Genomic DNA, 20,161 nt, shown 5'->3' with positions numbered 1-20,161 from the left:
TGAGATGATTAAAATACTGTCTCTCTGGGAATTCCCTGGCGGTCCAGTGGTTAGGGCTCTGCACTCCACTGCAGGGGGCACAGGTTCGATCTCTGGTCAGGGAACTAAGATCCCGCATGCAGTGTGGCATGGCCAAAAAAATCAGAAACAAAAACCAGAACCTGTCTCTCTGCCCAGTGACGTGTAACCAGGTATGGATGGGTTGAAATGTGGGATCATCTAGGGCCTGATAAATTTTCCACAGTTACAAGTGAACACAAGCAAAGTTCTCTAGAAGGAGAGGACTCTAATAAAATGCCTTAAAAAAGAAAGATACCAACCAGCAAGTAGTTAGCTGTGTGTGCTTGAGTAGTGGGTCAAGCACAGATGTAACCAGATGTGCAGCTTCAATTCCAGGACCTAGAGAGACCAAGGGAGCTGGAAACGATTGTCAGTTAAGGATCCTCAGCGTTGTTTTTTTTAAATTTTTTGGCTGCGCTGCACAGCATGTGGGGTCTTAGTTCCCCCACCAGGGATCGAACCCACATCCCCTGCATTTGAAGCGTGGAGTCTTAACCACTGGACCACCAGGGAAGTCCAGGATTCTCAAGTTTAGAGCAGAAACTACCAGAAAAACTTACATACACGCCTGGTGGTGAAAAAAAGAACCATCCAAAATTTATTCTCCAACAGACAGACAGCATCAGCAGGTAAAAACTACAGGGGTTTCTCCGTAGATCATACATTCACAAGGCATTATTAGCTTAACAAGTGAGAAAGCCTCTGGTGTATTTTCTGTAACAATATCCACTTCACAGTGTAAACAGGTACTATTATGTGTTCACTTACAATTCCAGAAGGAAAGGCACAACTTGGCAAAACAAAAAAAATTTTTTTTGGATCCTAAAGTCAGGTGCAATTACCGAGAGACAGACTTGAGAACAGTCCCAATCCACTTTTCCACATAGGGGGCAAAGACTTCACCCAGAAATGTGGGTCTTTCTTTCTCCTTCCTTGTTAAATCCTCAAGAGTGACGCTTCATCGTCTGCTTAATATCACATATACAAAAGGGGGATTAAGAAAAAAAGAATCACAACATGTTGAACTTCCAGCTGCTCCCACCAATACATCAACTCTTAGGTTTACGACAGGACCTAGGAACACTTCAGCGGTCATCAAATAAGAAAATAGAGACTATAGCTACAAAAATAACACATGAATGAGGTAGATAAATTAAAGCTTTCACATCCAGGACTTGCCTGTTCCAACTTGGTAGCCTTCATGCAATACTCAGAAAAAAAAAAAAATCTTCATAATTACTTGGCATAAGTCACAATCAAGGAACTTCTGGTACAAATTAGTATAAGAAGTTATTAGTGTATAATAAGACACGCCCTTCCTGTGAGTTTGTTTCTTCAAGAACGGACACCCAGCTCTTCAGAGTAGGCACCGGTGAACTAAATTAGGTCACCTGAGATTCCCTGCTCAGGTGCTCGCCTCTCCTGGTTTTAGGAAGAAGAAGGGCGTCTGGAAAGCATAGGGAGGACCTTGGCACCCTTGGGGCTCCAACTGAACTGTATTGAAATAAGCAGCAACGCACACACCGACTTTCTAAGGACTAAAATCTGTCCACTTGAGGGCATTCTACTTCAGGTTCCAAGGTTGAAAAAAAATTTGGAATTCTACAACCTCGGCTTTTAAAAAAAAAAAAAAAGTACATTCAAAAAAGAAAAGAAAAATGGGTGTAGGGTTGGGAGAATACCAAACAGGTCCCTAAACAGACGACAGACCTTGTCCATTTACCCGCATACAGTCACCGCAGAAGTAAGTATACAGTACCCACCCACCCCTCCCCCCACCCCCCAAACAGGCAAAACAGTTGTCTTCTCCATGGTGGTTCAACACCTTCCAACTTGAAATAGGGCACAGTCTTTGGAAACAGTTACTCTAGGTTGTACAAAGGTTTTATGTATATAGTTTGTTGCAAGTAACAAAACTACTTTGCAAGACCCGCTTCTTTCCAAAATTAAAAAAAAAAATACTAGTCTATATTTGTTTTAGTATGAATTTTTTTTTTGATTTTTTCTTGTTTGTTTGTTTGTTTTTGCAAAGCAGCATAGCAACATTGTGATTGTAGGATGTGCCTGAGGTTGTGGTCACAACTGTAAACATTATTTGCACATCAGGAAGAAAACTGGAGGAGATGGGGTCTTTAAGAAAAACAAACAAAAAAGGGACAGTTCTAGAGAGGTCACGGCACTACTCCTTCGACGTGCGTTCTCCTGTAGCTTAGCTGACGGCGATCTTGTTTTCCTCCAGGAAGTGAGGGAACTGGTGTTTGGGGACGCTGTCGGCAGCTCCTGGCTTCTCCACCTCGGCACTGATGGCCGACTGGGAGCCATCCATCTTGGAGGTAGCGGTGTTATTCACCACAGAGCTGGCCCCCAGCGACACCGGGAGGGTGGGAATGCCACCACTCTGGATCACAGAGATTTCGTTGGTCTTCATGGCCAGACCACCATTGAGCATGGTGGTGTACTGATTCCACACAACAGGGTCCACGTTCACCGAAGGGGCCAGGATTTCCTTGGGAAATATCTCGGGGACCCTCTTTCCGTCCGTTCCTAATAGAGCCATGGTGTTCTCGATGGCCAGCTTCCTGCCACGGCGTGCCGAGCTATTGTTGGCCCCATGCGTCATATAATGGACCTGTGGGAAGAGGGACAGAAAGGTTTCCACCAAAACAGAGATGGGATTGCATGTGGGCAAACCAAAGTCAAGTCTGCCTATGGGTTTGGTCTATCTAAACTTATATTTAAAAATTAGATTTCATATTAAAAAAATCCAGATATTGGGCTTCCCTGGTGACGCAGTGGTTAAGAATCCGCCTGTCAATGCAGGAGATACGGGATCCAGTCCTGGTCCGGGAAGATCCTACATGCCGCGGAGCAACTAAGCCCATGCGCCACAACTACTGAGCCTGCGCTCTGGAGCCCATGTGGCCACAACTACTGAAGCCCATGCACCTAAAGTCTGTGCTCGGCCACAAGAGAAGCCACCGCAATGAGAAGCCTGCGCACCGCAACAAAGAGTAGCCCCTGCTCACCGCGACTAAAGAAAAGCCCTGGTGCAGCGACGAAGACCCAATGCACCCAAAATAAATAAATTTATTTTTTTTTAAAAATACAGATACCTATTCTCTTGGGGGGAGAAAAAATCAGATCATCCGGCAACCATGGATCTACATTCCTGCCTAGAGGCAAGTAAGGGCAACCGAGGTGGGGAATACACACTCCAATTTTCCCCATACCACTGTTCACATGTACAGTTTTGTCAACACCTACTACATAGCAGTGTTGTTTCAAGTGCTAGGGTTACAACTTGTGAACACACAAACTTACACAGTTAACAAATGGTACGGAACTTAACACATACAGACATGGGTACAAGTAAAACGGGAAAATCTATAAGACCAGTAGGTTACATCAGTGTCAATATCCTGGTTATTATTTATTCTATAGTTGTGCAAAATTCTATCACTGGGAGAAACTAGCAAAGCGGGTAAGCATCTCTGATGACTTCTCCCTCTGCATGAATCGACAATTACTTGAATAAAAATTTGAGTTAAAGGGCTTCCCTGGTGGCGCAGTAGTTGAGAGTCCGCCTGCCGATGCAGGGGACACGGGTTCGTGCTCCCGTCCAGGAAGATCCCACGTGCCGTGGAGCAGCTAGGCCCATGAGCCATGGCCGCTGAGTCTGCACGTCCGGAGCCTGTGCTCCACAACAGGAGAGGCCACAACAGTGAGAGGCCCGCGTACCGCAAAAAAAAAAAAAAAAGAAAATTTGAGTTAAAAAAATAATCTTTGAACAAAACAGACCCTGGCCTGATGGAGGTGACATCCTAAATACATAAGTGTGTCAACAAGAGTAATCACTGCTGTAGAGGAAAAATAAGCCTAGTTGGGAAGGTTACACGAGGCCACGGGGAATGAATGTTATTTCATCTATGGTAGCAGACAACGCAAGGACTCTTCTGAAGAGGAAAGAGATCCTACCACTTACTGCTGCTTCGACCTGGCCAGCCTCCTATCTGCAATTATGTTCCCGGTCTGGTTTTTGAGTTTTCAAATCCCTTTCTTTATAAAGAGCTGAAGAACGTGATGGGTCCTGGGTTTCAAGCATTCTCACATCACTTCACTGACATGCTTAGAAGTCAGCAGTTATCGCAGCGGGCTCAGACGTCACTTGCTCTTCATCACTCCAAGAAATTACTAAGATGTTCCTGGCATCACGTGAAACACTCATACAACTCAATTAATCTCCAAGCAACCCTGAGGTCATTACCATGATCCCCATGCCTGAGAAACCGAGGCACGGGAGCCACCTGCCCAAGCAGCTCCAAACCTTCCCCAGGTTGATCCAAGGCCCCTGAATAAATTTACACTTTGTATTTCTGGAAGTTGGGGTTACAGTTTAAATTACTTCCATGTTCCTCCCCTGACATTTTTGCCACCTAGACTAAAATATTAAGAGAATATAGTTTTTTTAATAAGTACTTTTAATTTCTAAAATAACATGAGGTCTTCTAGGTCAACTTTAAGATGAAGTTTCAACCTTCATTCTCATTACAAAGAATTCAACTAGTCTACTCACTGGGGAGCTAGTTAGAGAAAAGAGGTCCAGAGGAACACGCCTGGAACAAAGTAGAGGCAGGACCATGAGGGAAACCCAGGTTTCCCATCCTGTGTCCTTACACAGGCCACTTTCGATCCTTACATGGGACAGTCTCCCAGGTAATATCTTAGGTGGAACCAACTTATCCTAACAATAGACACACGACATTCTTTGGAAGAACCCAGCTGTTCAGTTTCAAAGAAAGGCCAATAAACCTGGAGGCTTTCCTCCTTTAACTCCAGTGGCACTGTATCTATGTTTAACTCGTGGTATTTATTTCAACCTAGCAGGCCAGGAAAACAAAAACCAACGTACAGGGTGGTCATCAAGTCTGAAAGCACAGGCAAATCCGTAAAGGAGTTATCGACACTACATTACAATACAAGACAAACATCATCTGTGTTTCCAGACTTGAACGATTTCATGCAGGCACTGACTACAACGAGAATCCCAACTTCAGAGATGTTGTCATGTGAGAAAGTCTGCTTCTTCTTTTTTCTGTTTTTTCCTTTTTGACTGCACTGCGAGGCTTGAACTCACCTTCAAGTTGCCTTTGGTGGTAAAAGCTCGCCCACAAATGTTACACACGAAAGGCTTCTCCCCGGTGTGAGTCCGCTCGTGAATCTGAAGCGCGCTGGCAGATGAGAAGTTCTTCCCGCACCTCGTGCAGCCGTGCTGCTTGGCCTGTCGTCGGGGCTGGATGGCTAGCAAAGGTGTCACGCCTGGGGACATGGTCGCGGGACCAACGAACGCACCAGGAACTTCGACTTTGACATAGGCTGGCTGGGCTCGGATAAATGTCGGTGGGCCAGTGCTCCGACCTGGCGTGCACAGAAGAAAAAAACCCAAATTATCATCCTACAGTCATTCATTCTTCAATCCAAAAAGAAAGGAGCTTTGACCCCAACTGCCCCACCGTTTGACAGCCTGCGAATAGCGTTCAGGAAATTGACACCTTGCAAGCAGCTTTCCTTTTACTTGTTTATCTGCACGGAGAATGACTCCAGCACTTCAGAGAAAGTTACTATTTTGGCTTTAAAGGTATCAGCAACAGTCACAGGCAATGCAATTCCAAGTTCAAATTCCTGCATTCAGTTACCTTTATAAAGTAAGCCCTGACACTATCTTTCTGATTCTGCGATGTTGCTATTCTCCCATTTTTGCCATTAATGCCGTCAATAGGCACCCCATTTATATGGGGTGCTTTTAAAATAGGTTAGGTTCTTTCCTCTCCCTCAAGAGTTATTAATTTGTGAACTTTACATAAGGGAGTGAGGTTTCAGAATCAAGGAACTATGGCTTATCTCACTGGCCAAAGAGCAGTGCCCACTTTCTCAAATACTCTTCTACTGGAGCACTTACTTAGGATTACCCATGTTGCCCCCACAGGGCTCAAACACAAAAATAAAAACCCACCAAAAGTAAGTACGCTGTCCACACCCAGCTTGCAAGAACCGTCGTAAACAAAAGCATGTCTCTACTACGACAGAGGTAGTTATTATTGCCCTCTATCCAGAAGTACCCACAGAAAGGCTAATCGCCCTACAGGGGAGCTATTTCACATATACCACACTCTCCATTTGTCAAGTTCAACCCAGGTTCCTTCTGGACGACTCTGTGCCCAGAATGGACCTAAGTTAAATCCAAAGCTCTATCACCTTCCGTCTCAGTGCGGCTGTTCTCGGAGCTGTCCACTTTGCCACCGGTATCGGGAGACTTGGACTTGACACTCTCCGCTTGGCTATTGGCTGGGGAGACTGCCTGGAAGGACGTGGTCTCCAGGACATCTGGACTTCGGCTCGGATACTCCTGGTCCCCCATCACCGAGGAGGAAGAGTCGTTGGTCAAGCCATCACTCTCCACGGAACCATTTTCTCGGCTGCTCTGTCGCTGCAGGACAAGACCAGTGAGACCCGTCTTCCCCTGGGCATCTAGGGAAGCCACCGAGGCCAGCCCTAGAGTAGGTGATGCCGAGTGGATGCTGGGAAGGGGCATGGGGACCTTCGAGGAGCTGCCAGGGGCCTCCTGGGAGCAGACTTCGTCTACATCGATGCTTTCGACATCATCATGACAGACAACGCTTGTACTGCCATTTTCACCGACCATCATCGGCTCGGGACCCGTAAAGTCACAGGGATTCTCCGGCAGAGGCGTGTTGGGAATCTGACCGCCCATGTGCATCCGAATATGCTGCTGCAGCATGACCGCGTTGGTAAACTTCTTCTGGCAGATGGGGCACGAGTGCTGCGTCTTTATGGACGTGTTGGTCCGGTGCACCCCGAGGTGCGTCTTCAGGTTGCCTTTGGTGGAGAAGGCTCGACCACAGATCTTACACTGGAACGGCCTCTCCCCGGTGTGGGTACGGTAATGCATCTTGAGGGAACTTTGGCAGCTTAAGACACGGTGGCATATGAGACATTCGTTGGGGTCGGTGGTGGCCTTGTCGATGTTCTCCACCAGCTGCTGCAATTTCAGGGTCTCTGACCCCGGCTCGGGTGTCCCACTCCCTTGGAAGCCGCCAACCCTCGGGGAGTTAAGGTTGGGCCCCACCCCAGGTAGGATGCATCCATCCTCACTTTCCGGAGAAGGCCCGGGCTGCAGGTCGCTGGGCAACGGGCCACCCATGAGGTCCTTGGAGTTAGTCCCCGAAGAGAGATTCTGAGATAGCCCTACATTGGGGGTCCCCGTCGCAAGGACGGGTTTGTTGTCTAAGGAGAGCCCGGATTCATCTACGGGGACAGGGCCAGAGAGCGCGTAGGGAAGGCCACTGCCTGCCGCCATCTTGTCGTGGAACTCGGCAAACAGCTGCGGGTTTGCCTTCACCTGGGGATGCCGATGAAAGTGCACCTTGAGGTTGCCCTTGGTGGTGAAGCGGTGACCGCAGACAGAGCACACGAAGGGTCTCTCTCCGGTGTGGGAGCGGAGGTGGATCTGCAAGGAGCTATCAGTCCCAAAAACCTTGCTACAGTACTTACACTTGTGCTTGTAGAGGACCTCGTCCTTGGGTTTGACATCTATCGGGGAGACACTCGGTGGCTTCCCTTTCCCTTTCTTGGACGGGTCTAACGCCACCGCGGAGAAGGGGCTCTGGAAGAGCACAGAGCCTGGGGCCTGAGGTAGCAACGCCCCCGGGAGACGCGACAGGACGTTGGGGAGCACCCGGGTCCCGTCTGGCTTCAGGGCGAAGGGCGTCAGCCCTGGGGACACGGAGCTGGCAGCAGAAGGGATGCTGGTGTGAGGTAGCTTGGCTGGCTTCAAGGTGTCCAGGGGCAAAGCCGGGCTCCCCGCCTTCTGGCTGAGCAGAGCCACAGCCGCCGAAACCTGCTGGGACACGTGGCCGCCCAGCGTCTTCAGGGAGTCAGCTCCGGCCACGCCGCTGGAGTGGAGGGCGTGGGAGGCCCACAGGTTCACCTGCACGCGGATCTGCTCCGTGAGCTGGATTTGCTGGAGCTGCTGCTGCTGCAGACATAGGATCTGCTCGAGGACCCAGGGGATGCTGCTGGCGCCGGGCAGCGGGGCTGGGGGCGCGTCTGCGCCCCGCTGGTTCACGGCCACCTTGGTGCCCCGTAGCGCTTGAAGCGTGACGTTGGTGTTGGCCACTTTGCCTTTGGGTAAATAGCTTATGTCCTGGGGTGTGGGTGGCAGGGCGGCCTCCGTCTTTAAGTACACGATGGACTCTGCCCCCGGCTTCTCCCTCGTGTCCCCTGAGCTGCCACCGTCCTCTCTGTGACCGTCCTTCCTGCTTGGGCTGCGTGGCTGGTGGCTCAGCACAGCCCCGGAGAAGTCTTCTGAAGGCACCGGCCCCTCGCTGTCGTTCATGATGAGGACAGGTGGATTTTTAGTGCAATTCTTCTTATGGTCTAAGAACTCCGAGAAACTGAAGAACTCGGCACAGCATTTCTCACAGATGTGAGTCTCCTCCCGCCGAGGCCTCTTTATCCCTGCTCCGTCCACGTTCACGTCATCGCCACTCCCTGGGGGGTTCATTGGAGTACCTGTGACAAGAGAGAAAAAGCTAAGAACTCTACCCAAGAAAGGATGTGGGGCGATTTCTTGGGAAAAACCACAGCTCACAGTCCAGAGGTCTTCGTGATCTGTGTCCCAACACGCACAAAACTGTGTAAGGGAACCAGGCACCCAAAGAGTCTCAAATGAACCAATCACTTAGGTAGTGGGGGTCAAATCATAAGGTCCCAAAATGTCCAATCCTAACCCCTGCACCTGTGCCAGCGACCTTCTTTGGGGCAGGGGGGGAAATCTTTGCAGTTGTAATTAGGGTGGGTCCCAAGCCCAGTATCTGGTGTCCCTAAGGAGAAAAGAAAGGGACATGAGACAGAATCAGGCCACGTGAAGCCAAGGCAGGAGTTACGTGGCTTTTATAAGCCAAGGACGGCTGGAAGCCAACAAAAGGTAGGGAGGAGGCCTGGTACAGACTCACCCTCAGAGGCTCCAAAAGGAACCCTGCAACTCCTAAATGTCAGCTGTCCACCCTCCAGAACTGTGGGAATAAATCTGTCTTAAACCATCTAGTCTGTGCCAACTTATTAAGGCAGCCCTGGGAAACGCATACAATTCATTAAAATAATCCCCTTGGAGCTCTGGCCCTCACCCAGCTGAGAGCTGGCTTGAAAGGCAAATGGATCTCATGCCACCATAAAATGATGTTGGAAACCTGCTCAATTCATGGCCGCTCATCTCCATCCTGGGCCCATCGAAAGTGAACTTGCAGTAAGTCACTCATTCAGACAATGTGGTAAGTGTACCTTCCCACCAGGGACAATGAAAGTTTAAAGTGCTAAAAATTAATAAGAAAAAACACACTGAAAAAAAAGGAAAGATTGCATGTCCAAGAAAAAAAACTTCACTGACCTTCCTGATTATGAAAAACCTACAGAAATGCCTTAACAGGCCATTAAAGGATTAATAAGCCATTAAACAAAGAAAGAAGCCCAAGAAAGGAAGGAAGGGATGGGAATGATGGATTTTATTCCTCACCTTCCGTTTGCAACTTCTACTCTGTTACACAAAAGTCAACCAACCATCCTATTCTGGGTAGTTCTATTCCTGAAAATGAGCGGTCCCTGGACTTCTTTTGCAGTTGGGTCCTATTTCCTTCACAGTGACTGCTAGTCTGCACGTCACAATGCCTGTCGGGGGACTGTGCTTTTTAGCCAGATGCCCGAGTCCTGGCGGGCGGAGAACCTCTAAGCTACTTTATTTTTCTCATTTCCTGCCTCACCTATTATATGTACACCTTACCACTGAGAAGTCATATAGGCACACCTCAGACCCAGCAACTCCAGGTGCGCAGATCCAAACCACAGACATTTGCACACATATACAAAGATCCATGGAGAGGACTTCCCTGGGGCGCAGTGGTTAAGAATCCACCTGCCAGCACAGGGGACACGGGCCGGGAAGATCCCACATGCCGCAGAGCAACGAAGCCCGTGCGCCACAACTACTGAAGGCTGCGCTCCACGAAAGGAGAAGCCACCACAACAAGTAGCCCCCGCTCGCTGCAACTAGAGAAAGCCTGCGTGCGGCAACAAAGACCCAACACAGCCAAATATAAATAAATAAATAAACTTATTTTTTTAAAAAAATCCATGGAGGAAGAGGGATATTTTTAACAGAAATGTTTAGAGCCACAAAAGAGGGGGGGAAAAAAAAGGTAAATTTTGGTTTACCCACAGTACAAAAACGATGCAGAATTTCCGTACGTCCTGACGTGGAGACAGAAGTTAGGTGGAAGTAGGTTACAGAATAGTTTGTAAGGTGTGACCATTTTTGTTTAAAACGAATCCTATTTGAAATGTACAAACGCATGGGGGTAAGGCCAGGCAGTATCCACTTATCTTTTAAATAAAATGATCACTTTGTAAAGCCAACTAACCCATTTTGCCTCAATTCCTTGGGTGATTACATTTCCCAACAGCATGGGTTTTTGACTGAGGAGTCAGTCAACGATTTGGGGAGGGGCTGATCTTGCAACAAAGTGTATTTCTCTCGAGAAAGATCTATACTTTCCATCAGATTTTCAAACACTGGTTCTTTTACATTTCCATAGCACGGCCTTAATAAATTGACTTAATTTTTCCTAATTTCAGACTAAATAATCATCAGAAGTTCTGCAAGGTGTATGCGGGTCGGGGGTAAGCCAAGAGAAAGCAAACGGGTCAGGATCAATCCATGGAAAACAGGTTTGATGTGGTGGGCTTGCCCCTCAGGATTTCTATTAAATGTGCAAAATTGTGACAACCACGTAAGTTAGATGCCTGTGTTAAGTGATGTGATTAATTTAACCAATGTTTGTCGAGTGCTGACTGTGACCCTGGCACCATCCTATGACCTGAAAGTGCAGATACTGTACGTATTCAGTTAACATCAGTTTCTCCACCTTTTCTATTTCCGCGGCTTATCTGGTTACCTGGGCAACTAGGGCTGCGGAACACAATAAGCCTTGTACCAGTCATTTAAAGCCTCACTCGTTTAACAAGACTTCTCGCCTCCTACTGAGTACAAGGCAGGGGCTAAGGGGGTGATGAAAAGATGAGCAGCCTAAGAGCCTCCTGTAGTCCAGACTAGAACCTCCAGGTGCCCTGGGCTCCACACTATACCCATCCAACCCTATTTAACATCAGCCCCATTTACAGATAAGAAAAACAGACTTGGATGTAATGTGACTTATACCCAAGGCAACACAACGAAAAATCTAGTCATAGGTAACTTTTGAGCACTTACTATGTACCAGGTGTAATTTACATGTTATTAACAACTCTTGAGGTAGAGACTATTATATTTAACAGAGGGGGAAACTGAGGCACAGAGGACATTAACTTCCCCAAGGTAGGGCATGTGGTAAACTGCGGAGCCAACGTTAAAACCAAGGCACGCAGGACCCAGACCGTCCCCTTGAACTCTTCCTTGATACCCTTCCTCCTAAGCATATGTTTCTTCTGTTGAGACTGGCAACTATCTTTCCTCTCACAGAAACCCCAGGAGGAACAGGAAAGCTTGAGGGGTCAGGTTTGGACGTGTGGGGAGGTTAACTTAGGACACAATACACCCCTGCTACTTCCGTGTGGAGTGTAGCAGGTAGGTACCTCCTTCCTTCCGGCTCCACAACTGCTCCAAAGCAATAAAATTTCCAAGAATCAAGTTAAATATATTCATCAATTCCCAGAATCCTTAAGATAGTATCTATTGGTACACTTTCCCAAGACTTCTAATGCGGTGTTTGCTGGGGTGTGTTGTTAAACGGGCACAATCTTTCTGGAAGTGCAATTTTGGCAATTATGTGTCGAGAACTTTAGAAGTAGAACTTAAAGAGTTTCTCTTGGGAGGGAAATACACCAGTAGGCTGGTGCCTATAAATACAGACAACTTCTTCAGAGCACAGTCCACCAACATCATCATTTGAATGCAATTCTCCTTCCACCCAGCAATTCCCTTGTTAGGAGTTTACTTTCTGTGATACCAGAAAGTAATACAGGTTACAGTGATACAGGTTTCAAAGTAACAAACAGCCTAAACAAAAAAGGATGCACTCTGGTCCGTCAGTACGGTTCTGATTGAATAAATCAGGGTACACGAAAAGGATGACTACTTTGTAGCCTTCTAAAATAAAGTAGATCTTTATTATATATGCTTGATCTGTAAGACAACCACCCAAGACTGATTTCAAGAGGAAAAAAAGTGTAGAGAACAGGATGTATAGAGAACATGCTCCGCCCTCTTTGTGTCTGGGGATAAAGATATAAATATGTACGTGGGAAACTTTTGAAATAATAGATACTGTGGCTGGTCCCTGCCTCTTGGAGCACAGGCCTGGGGTGGAAGAGAAACTTTAAAATGTATACACTTTTGGGACTTGCCTGGCGGTGCAGTGGTTAAGACTCCACACTTCCAATGCAGGGGACGCAGGTTTGATCCCTGGTCAGGGAGGCACATGCCGTGCAGTGTGACCACAGAAAAAAAATAAATCAATGTATACACTTCTGTACTTTGGCTTCTTTTTAATTAGCATGTTACACCCCTTTTCTCAGCCATTCTACTTCTGGAAATCTCTAACAAAGCTCATGTACAAATGCTTGTTAAGGGCCAAAGCAAAACTACTACCATCCTCCACAAACTGCAACAAAGCACTCACTTCAGACTCCTATACCTTAACTCACTTATCTTCGTAGCCACGTAAACAAGCATCTTTGTTCCCAATTCGCAAACATGGAAACTAAGGCTTAGAAATAACTGCCTCAAGGTGCCGTGCTGGTAAAACACAAGGGCAGGGATTATAGCCTTAAATACTATTGAAGAGAACTGAAGCTAGTGGCCTGATTTATAATTGTTTCTTCTAGAGCAGTTTCTTGAACTTTTTTTCATTTTACCCCTCTAGGAAGGCTTTTGAAGCTTTTTTTTCCTACTCACCGCCCCCCCCCACCAAATTTTAATACCACCAATATATTATATTATCTGTTTATGCACTATGGTCCTTTGGAAGGCCACAAACCACTGTAACATCAATAAACATTTTTGCCCCACCCCAAAAAAAAAACCAATTTTCACCCCCTTGGGGACAATATTCCCTTACTGACAATGCAGGTTTTAAAGGAGATAACTCTTTAAACTGGGGCTGATGAAATTAGACAGGGAAAAAAAGATGGCGACCTTATTTTCACTCAGCTGAATTAAAACTTAACATTTCTTTCAATTATGAGCGTGGGGGACATACCTCAGCGGTATTTGCAGAACCCATGCCTATGTCATCAACAGAAAGCAGGTATTTTCCTATGATGTCAATGCGGTTGCATTACTGGAAATTCTGGTTACCTGACTGACTGCTAGATCTCCTTTATTGTGTTCATAAAGAAGCCCATGTTACTTTTACTGAGTGTTATCTCAACGCAATTTATTTCCTTGGTATTTCTATGTATCTTATTGTATGCATTTAAATACATTCTGATGAGAAGGGGTGAATGTGGAGCAAAAAAGGTTAAGCTCCCTGCCCTAGAAGGATCCAACAGTTCCCAAGAGTGATTTACAACCTGAATACCAGCTTGCCTGCACTGTATACACAGGCTTGCCTCTTCTGTAGCCTCCAAGCAATACCGGCAACATCCCACTTGAGTCTTCAAACAGCAGGAGCTCTGTTTGCTGGTGCAGTAAAAAGTACTTCGACATTCAGACCACCACTGGCAAATACTGAAAGCGTATTTGCCAAAGAGTAAGACGACTCTGTTATGAACAATTGCTGGGTATGCTTAAGTTAACCCTTCCCAAAAGGAAAAAGCAAAGTTCAGAGGGATTACACAGCAACTAGATCTTCCACCCTTCCACCCCACCCCCACTCCGAATTTTAGGAATGTTATCTCTCAGCATCTAGTTATCCAATAAGTTGGAAGAATGCAGTAAGCCCAGCAGGGGGCTTAGATTCAATCCCTGCCAAATGGATAGAAAATACTCTTACTATTGTATAGGAAGAAAGCTCATCTGCCAGAGGCCAATCAAATTCTGGAGCCAGTGAAAATGCTTAAGAAACAAACCTGTGTATCTCGAGAAAAGCATTATGCCTCAAGCTTATCTTCCCCCCCATTCCTATATTAAAAGAACGACAATGAGCAGATTATCTAGAGTCCATAAACATCTTCTACCCCACCCCCACCAGCAGGATAACTGCTTACCAAAAAACAAAAGGAAATTGAGATGTCCTTAAGTACTGAACCAGTTCAAAGAAACTGGTTTACCAGTTTAATTTTACATCTGAATTCAGCAATCCCGGGAAACACTTAAGGAACAAGCCCTTAACTCAATTTGTAGGTGGCAAATTAGAGCAGCCATTAACTTTCTATTTAATTAAGGTACCAAAAAAATTTGTTCCAAATGGTCTTGGATCAAAATTCAAGTCTGCTGAAAAGGAAGAAGTAAAAGAATCAAAGTTTCTTTGTGCTATAAGGTGTGCGAGCTCTGCTATTTACGCTGTAGAGATACGACCCATATCGCCTCAACTGGAGCTCATCTTTTAAGCAATTTGTAAACTCCATGAAGGCAGGAGCTTTTGCTGCCTCCTTCCCCAGATCCCCCTAGAACAAAGCCTGACATAGACTTGAAATCTAGAAGAAAAAAAATAGATGGCAACGATCAGAGATGCAGTTCTTACATGAATTTAGAGCTTTTAAAATTTTTAGATGCTTTTTTAAACAATCAAAAGCACAATAGGTTAAGGATGATGAAAAAGGGAATATCTTGAACTCTTCCCATCATTTTTTCCAGGGCAGTAAAGCCCAGAGCACCAAATGCAAACTCTGCTTTATTTTCGACTTGCTTCCCAGGACCTCTTATTCTAAAGCCTGCAGAGGCACATCTCAAAAATTAAAAGGGAGGAGGAGAGATAACACTCAACCAGCTGAACACTCACCATAGCTCCCTCATCTGATAGAAAATCCCATCCCATAACCAACTCTTCTAAAACCACGATAAACACAGCTTCTTGGATTCAGAGCAAGGCTCAAATCAAACAGGACAAGGCAACCCTGGGCAAGCCATTGCAACCAGGAGTTAAAGTTTACTCTGAAATGAGTAAAAACGAGGATTACAGATAATGTCGTTGAGGTCCCCAGCCTGGTGTCTGGCACACAGTAGGCTACAGATAAAACTGCAGAATTATCTCAACTTGGCAGTTCAGTGCCGTCTTGGCACAATAAAAAATAAAACATTGTTATTTTGAACAAAATTAATTACTGATCACGTTTCCAGCACACAGTGGGTCTTGTATAGTGGAAACTATCTAAATAAACAGCATGCTTCATCTCCATGGTACACAGGAAGAACCCAAAAGCTCAGAAAGCAAGGTTACACAGCTGAAAGTCATACAACCAGATTGGAATGCACACCTCACTGTAAAATCTTACCAAAACCTAACTTCATTTAAAAAGAGGAAGCATTAACTCTATCCCTCCCTCCCAAGATGGCTCCCCAACTCCCCACCGTGAGGAAGGCTGCAGGGGCTTGAAGGACCAACTAGCATTGACTTGTGCAATTTCTTTTTGACGGAACAAAAGCGGTGTGGGCAAGTTGTAGCCCCTTTCAGAAACTCAGATGGAAACACAGAAAGTCAGCCTGCAACATTAACCAACGCTTCGATCAACAAGATTTCCCTCTCCCTCTATTAAAATATAAGCTCCCAAGTGCCCTATTCTCAGAATCCTTACCGCCAATGTAGGTCATTTCAGTTTAGAAACTGGGGCTAGGCAGTTATTTGAAATTTGGGAATCTTAATCGTTGATGGCTGTAATCCAGTTTAGCACAAAGGGCATTTGAAACTCTTTTGAGAAAATGCTAATTTTCCTGTATGTAGCCTGAGTCCCCTGACCACCTGCAGATTTTCTGATCTAATTTTTTGCCGTACTTCATTTTCCTCCCTCAAAAAGTACATTCTTTATAAGTGGGTCTCAAATTGGCTTTGCAAAATAAGACCAGTCTAAACTGGATTTTTAAAATGATACATACAGGCCGCTCAAATACAAAATGCGTCAGTTAAAATGTACTACTTGGGAAAACTACCTTCTGTCCCATCATGGCAACTGGGGGACTCTGAAAACACATTCGAGGATCGAAGAATTCTTTCCAAGAATTCCAAAGACTTGGCAAAGAAAACCCGGCACAGCCAGGGATAGCTCAAGCAACCGACTGGAGTCCCTAGCCTAGCCCAGCCCAGCGCTCTCCATCCCCCAGCCCCAGCCTGTCCCACCCATCAGGTGTGAGCCGGTACCTGCGAAGGGACCCGCCTCTCAGCAAAGGGCGAGGTTCCCGGCTGGGTCTCCAGGGGGCGCCTGCGCGCAGCTCGGCCGTCCACTCCAACCCAAGCGATCAATAGCAACTCCCCCTCCCAAATCGTGGAGGGAGCGCACAGCCAAGGCCCGCGATCCTAACCAGCTCGGGTTAACTGATTGCAAACTCCAGCTAGCGTTAATTTAAGAAGCTCCCCCTAAGGTGCCAAACACCACCAAAAGCCCCACTTCAGCGCGCCCACCCAAAATGAAGCGGGTAGGGGGAAGGGGAGGTCAGAGCAGGACCAGGGGAGGGGTCAGAGCCAGGAGCTCGCCCCTCCTCTCGGGAGGAAGCGGGCGGGCAGAGGGTTAACCCTTTTGTTCCAGGTGGGCCAGGCAACGAAGCCTCTCCATTCTCCCCCGCACTCCCCCTCCCAAGGCACAAAGAGAGTCCACCCTCCTCCGACCTTGGGTGCACGCTGCCCTGACCATCGGACGCCCGAAAACGCACAGCCGCCCCCTCGGTCAAGCAGATCTCTTTAATTTGCCCTGGAAAAATGTTATTTGAGGGGAAATAGGGATTTACATTATATTATAAATTTAGGAAATTTACCACATTCCCTCCCCGAAATAAAAGGTACGGTAACCAAAACGTAGCAACCGTTTTCCCATCGGAGTTGTAGCTCGGAGTGGGGTTGCCGCGCACACCCCCATCACGGGCTGGGAAACTAGAAAGCAGGCGGCGAGAGGACAGAAGCCACCAACAAGGCCCAAGAGGACGTTAAAAACGCCCCCTCCCCCCCACGCGTACGCGAAAAACTTATCAGGCGACAATTTGGCGGGCCAGGACGGAGGGGAGATAGTGGGAAATCGACTGGCTCCTAAAGCCCCCTGGGTTACATGATTAGGAAGAGAGGAGTTTGCTTGGCCGCTCCCGACCGGGCTGGGGGTCCAGAACTCCTCCAGACCCTCAAGACGCGCAGCGCGGAAGCGTGGGCCGGGTCAGCCCCCGGAGCTCGCCCTGGCCACGACCGCCCAGTCCTGGCCCGACCTCTCCCCTCTGGCCCCCGGGGCGCGCGTTTGGAAAGCCGGGCGCCCTAGAAAAGGCACGCAAAACGCCAGGCTGGTGCACCCCAGCGGGGCTGCTGTGCGCCCACGACCCCCGCCCCTGGGGGCCCACACCCCTCCCGCCGGCCGCGGTTTATTTTTAGGAAGTCGGAAATCAAAGATGGCTGGAGGTCAGGCCCCGAAAGGTTAGGGCGAAGATCGGCAGGCGGCGTAGCCCCGGGAGAAAAGAGGAGAACCAAAAAAGAAATTTTTTTAAAAAGGGAAAATACTGTGCTCTTCTCCTCCACCTCTTCGGGCCCTCCAATCCCCTCCGCAGCGCTGGTGGCCCGCACCCCAGCTCCTGGGGGTGGGGAGAGGTCGCGCCCCCTCCCCCCTCTTGGCCCGGGAGGGGCGCGTGCAACAGATCGTCCTCCCCCGGGAGGTCTTCCTAGGGTGCGCCCCTTCCCCAGCCTCCTACAAAGACCCTAACGGGTGAGGGAAAGAGTGGGGACCCCCGGGGTCTTTCTTTTAAAAAGCAGCGCCAGGGAGGGAGGAGGGGAGCCTAAGTTACAAGTGGGGGGGAGGCTACTAGTGAGGGGAGTGGAACCAATTACGAGAGGGGCAGAGGACAAGGAGAAGGGAACATTTCAGGAACGAGGGACACAGGAGAGGCTGGGGGTCAATTTTACAATAAGAGCGAGACCTGGGGGTGAAACTTACACAAGAGGGGAGAAGCGATAAAAGGGGAGAAGTGTAAAATTAACGAGGGTGGGGGTGGGGAATGAGGCTGCCGCTCTCCTCTGGAACTGAGCCCCCAGATCTCGGTTCCACAGTCTGCGGTGGAAGCCGTTGGCTCCCCAAAGTCCGCGCCTTCGAGGGTCCCGCGAACGTCCCGGAAACTGCCCGCCCGGGGCGTGCGCCCCCAGCCCCACTCACCCGGCTCCCCCGCCGCCGGCGCCGCTGCGGCCGCATCTGCAAACTCCGGGGCCGGCTGCTGCGGCTGCTGCTCGCCCTGGTCCTCCTCCGAGTTGATGTGTTGGGGTTTCGCCTGCTTGCGCCTCGACATGGTGCGAGCATCGGGGCGCCTGGAGAGCCGCGGTTATTTGCCCACTCCGCCACAAATTCCTGGAGTTGGGAAATTTACCCCCCTTCGGCCGGAACGCGCATGTCCCAGTAATTATTATTATCAATAATGCATTGCGATTTATCATGAGCCCTGACAGCTGATTGGCCTGGGTCCAAGACCTCAGAGATCATTTAAATAAGACCTCATTGATCAGGGAGGGGCGAGGCATTCTGGGCTTTGTAGTCCGGCCCTACAAGCGACAAAGGCGTGTTCATCGGGGGAGAGCAACTAATTAGCATCCGGGCTCAGATTGGCTGGATCGTGGACGAAATCCGAGGGGGACCCATCCTCGCTTCAGCTATCTGAATCCTCGGAGAGAAAAAGAAAAATGATCGTGTATTTACTAAAAACTTGGAGCTTCCGTAACAGTTTTGGAACGAGCGTATTTGGTAGTGTGCTCCAAAAATTACTTTTGTAAGGTTGATATCCTCGCAAGCCGGGGAGGAAGGTCTTTTCAGTGAAATATTTTGGCTCAGTGTTTACATCTACCAAAAAACAAAAAAACAAAAACAAAACAAAACAAAAAACTGAGATTTGACCCGTGTCCCCTCCCATCTCCTTTTTCACTGAAATGTTTAAATTGAGTCTGGAGGTATCTGAAGAACGGTAAATGGTGGTATATTCAACCTTCCCACCCCATTTCAACTCTTCAGGTGGCCTTCAAATTTCAGATTACCCCCTCACCATGATTTATTTCCTTTAAATGCTAAATAGTAACCTCCAGGATTCATACTCAAAAGGTTTGGTTTACTGTCACAGTGCAGACCTTGATTTTTGGTTTGGGTTTTGTTTTTTTTTTTTAATTTAAAATGACTGGATACTAAATATAGAAAAGGTAGATTAAAAGCAAGTATAGTCAGAGATAATATCAAAACAAGGAGCGACTGCACTTTTTCCCCACAAGCCATAAATGTCTGATAACATCATTTTATTACTGAGACAATCCTCTTACATCTCCCATGGATCAGCAATGGGCGTTGTCATAGTAACTGGGTGTTGCCAAACTAATCATTATCGGAATTTTTTGCAATATGGACTTTACTGTGGAAAAGATGTGTAGTTCAAAGTGATTGCATCATCCTGACATGGAGATGCCTGGAATTTTCTAAAAGTGTGTATGTGTGTATAATATTATATGTATACACACCTCTACAGTAAATCTCTATTTTATTCCATTAACTGCCTTGCATGGTGTAAATGCTCAATAAATGTTGAATAAATGATGAAATCTTCAGCCTTCTAAGTCTTTGATTGGTGTTTCCCTGGTGCCTCTGGGCATGCGTGTGTATTTAGCATTTACTTCATTGTAAGGAACTGTGCAATTATAGACCGTTCCTCCACATTTGTGCATTGCATTTTCTTGATTAGTTATTCATCAGCTTCCCAGCTTGTTAGAGTTTCTGGTAAGCTCATCGGGAATGCAAGCAAAATAGAATGCTAAACTGATAAAGATGTTCACCTGGGTGTTTGGACAACCCAAGGCAGAAAATAAATCAGCTTCATCATCTTTTTGATATTCATAGCCATCAATAAAACTTACTGAAGGAAAGAAGGTTAACCTCCAATTTT

At 47.3% G+C, this 20,161-nt stretch overlaps 1 protein-coding gene across 1 annotated transcript; it reads right to left on the bottom strand.

The window, feature by feature from the left end:
- Positions 1-651: 651 nt before the first annotated feature.
- On the bottom strand, positions 652-19,266 carry SALL4 (spalt like transcription factor 4). Its single transcript, XM_079943739.1, has 4 exons — positions 18,403-19,266; positions 6,313-8,649; positions 5,195-5,475; positions 652-2,689 (listed from the first exon to the last, which is right to left on the bottom strand). Exons 1-4 carry the CDS (start codon positions 18,530-18,532, stop codon positions 2,270-2,272), a joined length of 3,168 nt encoding a protein of 1,055 aa, XP_079799865.1. The 5' UTR covers positions 18,533-19,266; the 3' UTR covers positions 652-2,269.
- Between the last annotated feature and the right edge of the window lie 895 nt (positions 19,267-20,161).

This window comes from Stenella coeruleoalba (genome assembly GCF_951394435.1).
Source record: "Stenella coeruleoalba genome assembly, chromosome: 15".
NCBI lineage: Eukaryota > Metazoa > Chordata > Mammalia > Artiodactyla > Delphinidae > Stenella > Stenella coeruleoalba.
The sequence above is the reverse complement of the archived record's forward strand: the minus strand, read 5'-3'. Positions and strand labels throughout refer to the sequence as shown.